Here is a 12531-nt window from a genome sequence, read left to right on the forward strand (position 1 = left end):
TATAAATAAGGGATTATGTATAAGTGCTATTACTATTCTATATATGTGCATGTATCCATATTCATATATATATAGTAATGTTCTGAAATAATGACCCTAAAAGTCTATCTAAATGTAGTTATAATTGCCTATGGTATCATAGACATTCAGTGAAAATGTGTGGAATGATTGAATGAGTCTTTGTGACTGGAATGAATGAATGAGTGGATTGATGGATGAATGATAGGGAGAAGCACAGAGACTTGACAAGCTTCCTTCTAGAGTGCTGATAACACATTTTAACCCATTGGCCAACATCTGATACTTAATAGCTTCTGTGTAACAGATATCTTGCTCTTATGGCCAATAAACCAATTCCTAATCATTATTGTAATATAGAATCTATAATTAGAAGTTATTTAAGAGTTACATTAAAACCATCAACACAAATCATCTTCCTAACATCATTCATTTGCAGCTATGGACCATGGTGGAACTGGTATATATGTAAAAATAATACATGTATTTGGTATTTGGGTTCAGATCTAGGGGTTTTATATTGAAAGGTATATGACTTCTTTTCAAATAAAAATTATAGGTCTTATGCTATTTCAATTTAAATGCATGTTTTGTTAATGTATTACTTTATCTTAAATCTTTTTTTTCTGAAATTATCATTTTAGGGGTTATATCCAGAATCACATGGCATCATTGACAATAATATGTATGATGTAAACCTCAACAAGAATTTTTCACTTTCTTCAAAGGAGAAAGATAATCCAGCTTGGTGGCAGGGGCAACCAGTACGTGTCATTCTCCATTTCCCCACATGACAATGGATCACTGTTCTCTCTCCACTCTGAGTTTTACGTTGTCTTTTTAATTTCTCAGAGCTAAGGGTGGGAAGGTGCTTAAGCACTATTTATAATTATGATTTGGATCTTTTCAATGTATATAATTGTTCACCTAATTTGCCTTGAGACTTGGATGTTGAATTATAAATATATCAACCTGGAAGTTACTCAGAAAGATTATCTGTTAACTTCTAACTCATTCTATTTTATAAATTTTTAAAAGGGAGAGAAGAACTGTACAATTTTACTAATTTGAAAAATGATCTTTCTTATTGCTTTCCTATGTTTTTTGATTTTTGAAATGGATACCTAGATAATAACTTTTTAAAACTGCTGCAAGGACAAATTCAAAATAATTTCAACACCTTTTAATAATTAAATAATTTTGCAATGGTTTAATATTGTTCAGTTTCTCATAAATAGCGCCATTTCTACTCAAACTGATTATTTTCTTGATCTCCACTTATTTAAAATTTTCTCTTCTTATAGATCTGGCTGACAGCAATGTATCAAGGTTTAAAAGCTGGTACTTACTTTTGGCCAGGATCAGATGTGGCTATAAATGACACCTTTCCTTCCATATATAAGAGATACAACGGGTAGGAAAACACCTGCAAATGTAATCCTATCTAGGCAGGAATGATTTGAATTTTTTGTTTGTTTGGTCTTAGTCATAATGGTAATTTTATTTTTCCAGTTATTTACGCCAAAAATCTTGAAGTCAATGTTGATTCCTCCCTCTTACATCTCTTATCCAGTTTGTCAGTAAATGCTTATGCCTCTAATTCAAGATATATGCAGTCTGAGAATTTTTGATTACTTCCAGCACCAACACTGGTTTGAGCTGTCATCCTCTTTGCCTGTATTACCTCAGTTGCCTTTTAACACATCTCCCTCTTTCTATGTCTATTTCTTGTAATCTGTTCTCAATTCATCAGCAAAAAAAACAAGTCTGAATACGACACTGTTTTGCACCCCTCACTTTCAAGGCTCTCAGTTTTGTACAGAATAAAGCCAACAAGCCGTGGTTGGTAGTGGCCCTGCTATCCCCTTGCCTCTTAGACTCCTTTACTAACATTTTTCCTGGGTTCTCTCACCCTTTTCAAGCCATACTGACCTTTTTGGTGACCCCAGTACACCAGGACACCAAGCTTGCTTCCACTGCAGGGCCTCTGCAAAGGCTATTTCTCTGCCCGATATAATCTGACTCCATTTATCTGCATAGCCCGCTCCTTCACCTCCTTCTGGCTGTTGCTCAAAAATTACCTTCTCAATATTGTCTTAGCCTGATCACAGTAAGATATCAAATTCAAATTCTCCCATTTGAGTTTCTCCAGTGCCCCTTCTTCTGGTTCCCGTCTTCCTTTTCTTCCCGCATTTATCACCTTTTAATACACTATGTAATTTATTTATGGGCATCACTGACTCAAAGGACATGAGTCTGAGCAAACCTAGGGAGACAGTGAAGGACAGGGAAGCCTGGTGTGCTTCCCTGCGTTCATGGGGTCACAAAGCCTGGTGTTCATGGGGTCACAAAGAGTCTGACACAACTTAGCAACTGAAGGACAACAAAAGGCCTATTTATTGTTTGTCTTCCTTGACTCTAATATGACCTCTAGGAAGGAAGGCATCTTTGGTTTTCTCACTGATAAATTCCATTTAAAAGGAACAAAATTATGGCTGACAATAGATAGTACACATAACTGCACAAATGAATGAAGTGAACAAAAATAAGCAAATTGAATGGATGAATTAGTAACTAATGTAAAACAGTTTTATTTTAATTGGAGTAACAGTGAAGGAGAGATGAATGAGAAGGAAAGACAGCAATACACAATTTATATCAAGGCACAAGTATCTCTGTATAGGTGTTGAAAACAGGAATCTCTTTGAGTAATATTAAATCCCTTTCAGTGTTCTTATAGTATATGAACACCAAAGAAACATCCGAAAATATCAATCTGTCTCCTTGAGTAGGAATATAACGAAGTTCTCCTTGAGTTGGTGAATTTTTTAAAGTTATTTTTACTTTTCCTTTCAGAAGTGTCACATATGAAGAGAGGATATTTACGTTGTTACAGTGGCTGGACCTACCCAAAGCTGAAAGGTAATACTTAGTGTCAGGGAAGTGCTGGCTTAGCGGGTTATCTGTGGGAATAAAGTGAAAGTATTTCTTTACTTTAAATGACTATTTGGGGGAAAAAAACAAAGCAAAACTTGGCATTTCCTTTTTATGGGCATTTTTCAAGAATTGTTCCTAAAACTAGGCATTTAAAGAAAGAACTTGTGTGGCAGAACAAAGGGTCAGTAAAACGTCATAAACCAGGAACCACAAAGGGCTGAAGCACATCAAGAGAGGCCTTAACCGCAAGAACAAGACAGATTGTTCAGAACTGAGTCAGACCAGTGCTTATATCCTGGAAGGTCTTGTTTACTTCCTGCTGGACCACTGTTCTTGCCAAGGCCAAGTGAAACCACTGGGCCTGGATGAAGAGAAGGAGGTGAAAGTGAAAGTCATTCCATTGTGTCCAACTCTTTGTGACCCCATGGACTATACAGTCCATGGAATTCTCCAGGCCAGAATACTGGAGTGGGTAGCCATTGCCTTCTCCAGGAAGACAAGGAAAGACTAGAGGAAAAGAGGAGGAAGCTGCCACAAAGTTCCAGATCCACAAGTCTGCCAGATCCAACATGTACCTTTATTCCAAATGAATAACGTCTCCCTCTGTTTCGATTTTACCCCTAGACCCGATTTTTACACCGTATACGTGGAACAACCTGATTCTGCAGGACACAATTATGGACCAGTCAGTGCCGGAGTAAGTTTTTCTTTTTTAAACAAAAGTAAATCATCTGACCTTCACCCACAGCATGAAATGCTATTCTTTAATTTCCACTGAATACAAGGGTATGTGATATATATAAGAAGACATAAATAGTTAAAAATATAAAAAATAATCTGCTTAATCAGCCATAAAATAGTTAAAAGTCTGAAAAGAATATCTCTTATTAACCATATCTTGATTAATTTGATAACATTTATTGAGTACTTAGATGCTGTGTTGTTACTTCATGTAAGAAGAACATCAAGGCGAGATCCTGTGTGTCAGTATGTTAATATACCCCATTTCAAGCCGTGTCACCTGAAAGTCCATTGTGAACCATCCAGCTGTCTATCAAAGCACAGTTCCCTGAGAATTCATTATAATTAGACAATATATTACTGATCAGGCAGAGTTATTCTCTGTCTAAACCCCCATTACAATTCAAGTAGACTCTTCAATACTTGTCTCTTCATTATCTAAACCATTTTGTATTTACTACAGAAATATAGTCCTTAAGTATGATTTTTTAAACAAGCTGATTCTCTTCTAAAACCCACTCGAGCCTGCATTGTCTTAGACACAATGTAAAGGTGCAAAGGTCCCGTGAGTATGGTGTCTCCCACCCCCCACCCCCCCCTCCCACCGCCATGGAGAATCACATCATGGTTGTCCTCAGTTGGAATGCAAGTGTGTTTATTCTGCTAGTGTGACTTAGCTGCTGGTTAGAAATAACCTTTTTCCTTCTCATTAAATCAAAATGATTTCTAATACAAGCCGCACCCAAGTCTGACTACTTTGAACCCGCTGATTTTTTTAGTTGCTCAGCTGTGTCTGACTCTTTTGCTACCCCATGGACTGTAGCTCGCCAGGCTCCTCTGTCCATGGGATTTCCCAGGCAAGAAGAGTAGAGTGGGTTGCCATTTCCTACTCCAGGGTCTCTTCCTGACCCAGGGGTTGAATCCACATTTGTTGTGTCTCCTACCTCCCCTGATAGATTCTTTACTGCTGAGCCACCAGGAAAGCCCATGGAACCCATTAGTCCTCATTTATATTTCTACGCCACCCTTGACTCACAGAATTCAAAACCTAATCAGGTTATTCTAAGAGTGAATGGCTTCACTTCAGTTCAGTTCAGTCCCTCAGTCAAGTCTGACTCTTTGTGACCCCATGGACTGCAGCACACCAGGCTTCCCTGTCCATCATGAACTCCAGGAGTTTACTCAAGCTCATGTCCATTGAGTCAGTGACGCCATCCAACCATCTCATCCTCTGGTGTCCCCTTCTCTTCCCGCCTTCAATCTTTCTCAGCATCAGGGTCTTTTCAAATGACTCAGTTCTTCACATCAGGTAGCCAAAGTATTGGAGTTTCAGTTTTGACATCAGTCCTTCCAAAGAATATTCAGAACTGATTTCCCTTAGGATGGATTGGTTGGATCTCCTTGAAGTCCAAGGGACTTTCAAGAGTCTTCTCCAATACCACAGCTCAAAAGCATTGATTCTTCAGCATTCAGCTTTCCTGATAGTCCAACTCTCACATCCATACATGACTACTGGAAAAAGCATAGCTTAAATTAGACAGACTTTTGTTGGCAAAGTAATGTCTCTGCTTTTGAATATGTTATCTAGGTTGGTCATAACTTTTCTTCCAAGGAGTAAGCGTCTTTTAAATTCATGGGTGCAGTACCATCAGCAGTGATCTCGGAGCCCAAAAAAATAAAGTCTGACACTGTTTCCACTGTTTCCCCATCTATTTCCCATGAAGTGATGGGACCAGATGCCATGATCTTAGTTTTCTGAATGTTGAGTTTTAAGACAACTTTTTCACTCTCCTCTTTCACTTTCCTCAAAAGGCTTTCTAGTTCTTCCTCGCTTTCTGCCACAAGGGTGGTGTCATCTGCATATCTGAGGTTATTGATATTTCTTCTGAAATCTTGATTCCAGCTTGTGCTTCATCCAGCCAAGCATTTTTCATGATGTACTCTGCATGGAAGTTAAATAAGCAGGGTGACAATGTACAGCCTTGACGTACTCCTTTTCCTATTTGGAACCGGTCTGTTGTTCCATGTCCAGTTCTAACTGTTGCTTCCTGACCTGCATATAGGTTTCTCAAGAGGCAGGTCAGGTGGTCTTGTATTCCCATCTCTTGAAGAGTTTTCCACAGTTTATTGTGATCCACACAGTCAAAGGCTTTAGCGTAGTCAATAAAGCAGAAGAAAATGTTTTTCTGGAACTCTCTTGCTTTTTCAATGATCCAACATATGTTGGCAATTTGATCTCTGTTTCCTCTGCCTTTTCTAAATCCAGCTTGAACATCAGGATGTTCACAGTTCATGTACTGTTGAAGTACATTAGTTTATTAGCATGTAAGATGAGTTCAATTGTGTGCTAGTTTGAGGATTCTTTGGCATTGCCTTTCTTTGGGATTGAAATGAAAACTAATCTTTTCTAGTCCTGTGGCCACTGCTGAGTTTTCCACATTTGCTGACATATTGAGTGTAGCACTTTCACAGGATTGTCTTTTAGGATTTGAAATAGCTCAACTGGAATTCCATCACTTCCACTAGCTTTGTTTGTAGTGATGCTTCCTAAGGCCCATTTGACTTCACATTCCAGGATGTCTGCTCTAGGTGAGTGATCACACCATCATGATTATCTGGGTCATGAAGATCTTTTTTTGTATAGTTCTTCTGTGTATTCTTACCACCTCTTCTTATTATCTTCTGCTTCTGTTAGGTCCATACCATTTCTGTCCTTTATTGTGCCCATCTTTGCAGGAAATGTTCCCTTGGAGTCTCTAATTTTCTTAAAGAGATGTCTAGTCTTTCCCATTCTATTGTTTTCCTTTATTTCTTTGCACTGATCACTGAGGAAGGCTTTCTTATCTCTCCATGCTATTCTTTGGAACTCTACATTCAAATGGGCATATCTTTCCTTTTCTCTTTTGCCTTTCACTTCTCTTCTTTTCACAGCTATTTGTAAGGCCTCCTCAGACAACCATTTTGCCTTTTTGCATTTCTTTTCCTTGGGGATGGTCTTGATCCCTGCCTCCTGTACAGTGTTACAAACATCTGTCCATATTTCTTCAGGCTGTCTACCAGATCTAATCCCTTGAATCTATTTCTCACTTCCACTATATAAGCAAAAGGGATTTGATTTAGGTCATACCTGAATGGTCTATTGGTTTTCCCTACTTTCTTCAATTTCAGTCTGAATTTGGCAATAAGGAGTTCATGATCTGAGCCACAGTCAGCTCCTGGTCTTGTTTTCATTGACTGTATAGAGCTTCTCCATCTTTGGCTGCAGAGAATATAATCAATCTGATTTCGGTGTTGACCATCTGGTGATGTCCATGTGTAGCCTTCTCTTGTTGTTGTTGGAAAAGGGTGTTTGCTATGATCAGTGTGTTCTCTTGGCAAAACTCTATTAGCCTTTGCCCTGCTTCATTGTGTACTCCAAGGCCAAATTTGGCTGTTTCTCCAGGTATTCTTGACTTTCTACTTTTGCATTCCAGTCCCCTATAATGAAAAGGACATCTTTTTTGGGTGTTAGTTCTAGAAGGTCTTGTAAGTCCTAATAGAACCATTCAAATTCAGCTTCTTCAGCGTTACTGGTCAGGGCAAAGGCTTGGATTATGGTGATATTGAATGGTTTGCCTTGGAAACTAACAGAGATCATTCTGTCATTTTTGAGATTGCATCCAAGTACTGCATTTTGGACTCTCTTGTTGACTATGATGGCTACTCTATTTCTTCTAAGGGATTCTTGCCCACAGTAGTAGATATAATGGTCATCTGAGTTAAATTCACCCATTCCAGTCCATTTTAGTTCACTGATTCCTAAAATATTGATGTTACTCTTGTCATCTCCTATTTGACCACTTCCAGTTTGCCTTGATTCATGGACCTAACATTCCAGGTGTCTATGAAATATTGCTCTTCACAGCATCAGACTTTACTTCCATCGACAGTCACATCCACTACTGGGTGTTGCTTTTGCTTTGGCTCTGTCTCTTCATTCTTTCTGGAGTTATTTCTCCACTGATCTCCAGTAGCATATTGGGCACCTACCGACCTGGGGAGTTCATCTTTCAGTGTCCTATCTTTTTGCCTTTTCATACTGTTCATGGGGTTCACAAGACAAGAATTCTGAAGTGGTTTGCCATTCCTTTCTCCAGTGGACCACGTTTTGTCAGAACACTCCATCATAACCCATTTGTCTTGGGTGACCCTACACGGCATGACTCCTAGTTTCATTGAGTTAGACAAAGCTGTGGTCCATGTGATCAGATAGGTTAGTTTTCTGTGATTGTGGTTTTCAGTCTGTCTGCCTTCTGATGGAGAAGGAAAGAGGCTTATGGAAGCTTCCTGATGGGAGAGACTGATTGAAGGGGAAATTTGTTGTTGTTCTGATGTGCAGGGCCATACTCAGTAAATCTTTAATCAAATTTTCTGTTGATGGATGGGGCTGTTTCCCCTCCCTCTTATTTACCTGGGGCCAAACTATGGTGGAGGTAATGAAGATAATGGTGACCTCCTTCAAAAGGTCCCATGCAGGCACTGCTACACTCAGTGCCTCCAACCCTGCTTCGGGCCACCACTGACCCACACCTCTGCTGGAGTCTCCTGGACACTCATGGGCAAGTCTGAGTCAGTCTCTTGTGGGGTCACTGCTCCTTTCTCCTGGGTCCTGGTGAGCACAAGGTTCTGTTTGTGCTCTCTAAGAGGCTTAGTAACTATCTAAAACATATTCACCATTTCTTCTTTTCCATTTTAATTGTTATCCATGTTTGATTTTATTTGAGAGGGAATACACGAATCTGAGGCTTCCAAGGTGGCTCAGTGGTAAAGAACCCACCTGACAACGCAAGAGACCCGGGTTCTATCCCTGAGTCAGGAAGATCCCCTGGAGTAGGGAATGGCAACCCATTCCAGTATTCTTTCCTGGAAAATTCCATGGACTGAGAAGCCTGGTGGGCTACAGTCCATGGGGTCACAAAGAGTCAGAAAGACTTAGCGACTAAACAACAGCTCTAATCTGCATTTGTCTGATCCCTACGGCTGACATTAGGCACCATATCTTTTTCTTCCTTACAGTGCTCTAGTTCAGTATCCAAATAAATTTTGAGTATAATTTGGACAAGTGCTTCAAAGGAACAGATCAGGATTTCCTGAGAGATCTTGAGGGGTTAACGTAGTCTGGGTTAAGGCTGGTTAGAAAGTTCTCTGAATAACAAAAGGGAAAAAAAGTTTACAAATGGCCTGATTAAGGGAGGAGCTGAGCACGTTAGAAGAACACATAAAATGAGCAATGGATGGACAGACAAATGGATAGGTGGCTAGACACATAGACAATATGATGATGGTAAAAATAATAATAGCAGCTACTTCCTACTGTGTACTGCTCTATGCCAGGTGCCATGTGGATCACCGAAGGAGAACCATCTCTCACTAATGTCTGAGCACTATGAACTAGGGGAGGGGGCTAAGGGAAAACCTGTAACAGGAGGCAGGCACCAAATCTTGCAAGTTCTTCTAGGCCATAAAGTGTGCAATGAAAATATTGAGGCATTTTAATCAGGGAAGGACCTGATCAGATCTATGTGAATTTTAATACCACTTTTACTGTGTAAGAGGAATGGGTTAGAGGAACCAAGGGAAAGTAGGGAGAGATGAGTTAGACTTTGCAACATTTCAGGAAAGAGATGGTAGTGACTTGGACTATGATAGTGACAGCCATTGTGGATAGAAGATGTGTTTGAGATTAAGAGATAGACTTAATATGACTTTGTGTGAGACAGGTGATGGGGTAGGAGAGTTTCAGATTTTTAACATAAGCAGGCAGGTTCATTCCAATAAGGCCACTGAAAGGGATCTTCTTAGAGGACATTATTTTGTAACTGGGATGCCTGCAATGTCTAAATGGAGACGTCCAGAAGGCAACTGAATGTGGATTTAGAGCTCAAAGGAGATGAAGATCAGACTGCTTGGCAGTATTTTTATAGACAGTCATGGAAGTGGAGATGTCCTAAAGAAAGAAAGAGTGAAGCAGGAGAACAGAAGGATTAAGACTAAGCCTCACGTGAAATTTAAGAAGAGGCAAAACAGATGGAGAAACATTACCTTGTTCTAGATCTTTAAGTTAAACCTCAAGTTTCCTGGTCTCTATAACTGGAAATTCCAATAGCACCATCCATGAATATTTACTGAGAGAATTAGATTTCATTAGATAGTACACTAATAGTAATTGGCTTGTAAAATTCTTTCTCAAAAATAAAAAGCAATCAGTTTTCCAATCCATTGCTATTATACATTCTATTTACTGAAAAAAAATAATGAAGTCATGCTAGTTACAAATTTATTCACTTAAATCTTAAGTCAATTCAATGTACTATATTGATAAAGTATAGAAAAATCTAAAATCATGAAAGAATACAAACAAAATAAAAATGAACTCCAATTCACTATTCAGAGACAACCACTGTTAACAGTACCTTGATATATTTTACCTTGGTTTTCTGTTCGTGTGCTTTTACTATGAAATGCTAAACATGTTTGAAAACAAAATTGCATTATGCAATATGTATGAGTGTGTATACAGTTTGATTTTAACATTTTCTATGTACCATTGTATTGTGATTGTTTTCCTATGGTATTTTTAAAATTTATATGTATATATTTTAGTGGCTATTGAGCATGCCCACTGAAGGATGTGGCATAATTTTTTTCTTGTATTTAAATTGTAAATAAATAATGTGATGACTGGTCTTGCATGTAAATCTCCGTTTGCACTCTGTTTACTTCAGATAAACACCCAGGAACAGTATTATTAGGTTACAGCTTACACCCCTCTCTAACTCCCTGGCTACACATTGTCATACAGTCTTCTAGAACGTGTGTAGCCATTTGGGCTCCTACGGAAGTGTCTACGGACCCTTCTACCCAGCATTGGACACTATCAGGAAAGTATTTGCAGTTGAATAATGTTTGTTGATGTTGAACACTTTTTCTCAGATATTTATTGACCAGTCTTCTGTCTTATGGAAAATGCTTTAATATTTTTTTGTCTATAAGAATATAAGGAATTGGTCTTTTGTACATGTAGCATGGTTGCTGGGCTCTGATATCCTATTCAAAATCCAACAATTTTGGAGAAGGAAATGTATTTAATTCTTACTCTGTTAGGTAATAACTTAAGTAATTAAGCCTTAACTTAAGATGATCTTAACTCCAATTTTTTGTCCTTAGGTAATTCAAGCCTTACAGTCGGTAGATAATACTTTTGGATTGTTAATGGAAGGCCTAAAGCAGAGAAACTTAGTCAATTGTGTCAATATAATCCTTTTGGCTGACCATGGTATGCTTTTTTAAAATCATTTTTTATCACTGATTCTGTCTTATCCCTTCGGGGAGCACACAAATATAATAAGGAATTTTAGAGTCTGTATTTCTAGACCTAAAAGCTCTTGAATGCATTAAGAATGATAGGCTGTGATGACTAGAGGACCAAAATTTGTACTTTAAGTTTAATTATTCCAACAGTCATTCTGAAAAATTGATCCATACATTTCATTTTCTGTAAAAATGGAGTTAGAACTATCCAGGGATACAGTTGGGCTGTTATTCAATCACAAAAAGTGCCCTTTTTTCCAGTAAATGATTCTTTCATTTAGATTGCCTTCAATTGACTGTGTTGACTAACTTTACAATGTTCTGCGTATTTTTCTAAATCATGTGAATAGACTTCTCTAAAGTCCTAGCACTCCACATTTCTCTACTTGAGGTTAGCTCTCCATTTCAGTTAACTTGTATGTTTAAGGAAGTGAGATGCTGCCACGCCCTCTGCAACCTCATTTTTAAAGTACTCATTCATTCAACAGATATTTCTAAAGTGCTAACTCAATGCCGAGCAGTTTCCTCGATGCAGTGTGTGAGGAAGTACATAAAGGAGAGGTGGACCTTTTCTAGATGGGGTGGCCTAGAGGGACAAGAAGATGAAAAGGAGCATGTCTGTAGAACTTCTGTATATATCTTAGGACATCAAGATGATGTGAAACATAGTAATTAAAGAGTTTCTAATTGTTCTAAAGTTAAGGGAAATGTTTTAATACATATCTTGTTAAAAGAAATTATAAAACATAAAAATAATGAAGTAAATAAAAATAATACAAAGAAAAGTTTGGACTGAGTCTGAAAAATCTTCAAATAAAAAATAGAGTTAGCTACCAAATCTTTTTAGGAACATACGCTGCTCATATAAATTTAAATAAGACCCTTATGAAAAATAAATATTCTTTAAACTTTGTTCTCCTACTTATTTTATTGTTTTATAAAAATGCATGCTATCTTTGGGATTTGAAAGTATTTCATCTTGCCTTATGTACAAATCAAATTTTACAGATTAGCTCTCTATAGAGAACATTCTTTTTCAAAATTAACTGATCTACATTGAACAGATGATCTGTTTATAATTCTTATCCATTCTTTCTTATAAACCTGATTCCTCTCTTCTACTAACAAGACTTTCAAAGCCTGCCATTTAGAATGAAGTAATTGGGTAAACTGTAAAGCTTCTCAAAAACTTGGTGTGATATATGTAACATAAAATATCTGCTGTTCGACCTGATCAGAGACAACCAATTGTTACCATCTTAAACATTCAGTGGACATTTTTTTTTAAAATTCAGGAATGGATCAGACCTACTGTGACAAACTGGAATATATGACTGATTATTTTTCCAGTATTAACTTCTACATGTTTGAAGGACCTGCCCCCCGCATCAGGACTCGTAACATACCTGATGATTTTTTTACCTGTGAGTATGAAGATGCCCAAATAGAAAAATAATGGTAAAACTAAAAGCAAATAATATAGGC

At 37.9% G+C, this 12531-nt stretch overlaps 1 protein-coding gene across 1 annotated transcript in view; it reads left to right on the forward strand.

Annotated features, from left to right (window-relative positions):
* The window catches only part of ENPP3 (ectonucleotide pyrophosphatase/phosphodiesterase 3), an 81795-nt gene that overhangs the window by 37231 nt on the left and 32033 nt on the right, over nucleotides 1–12531 (forward strand). Inside the window, exons 8-13 of the mRNA XM_068984992.1 lie at nucleotides 663–782; nucleotides 1323–1432; nucleotides 2875–2940; nucleotides 3580–3652; nucleotides 10903–11011; nucleotides 12342–12470. Coding sequence (XP_068841093.1) covers nucleotides 663–782; nucleotides 1323–1432; nucleotides 2875–2940; nucleotides 3580–3652; nucleotides 10903–11011; nucleotides 12342–12470 — 607 coding nt within the window. The remainder of the gene's footprint in view (nucleotides 1–662; nucleotides 783–1322; nucleotides 1433–2874; nucleotides 2941–3579; nucleotides 3653–10902; nucleotides 11012–12341; nucleotides 12471–12531) is intronic.

This window comes from Capricornis sumatraensis, chromosome 13 (assembly GCF_032405125.1).
Source record: "Capricornis sumatraensis isolate serow.1 chromosome 13, serow.2, whole genome shotgun sequence".
NCBI lineage: Eukaryota > Metazoa > Chordata > Mammalia > Artiodactyla > Bovidae > Capricornis > Capricornis sumatraensis.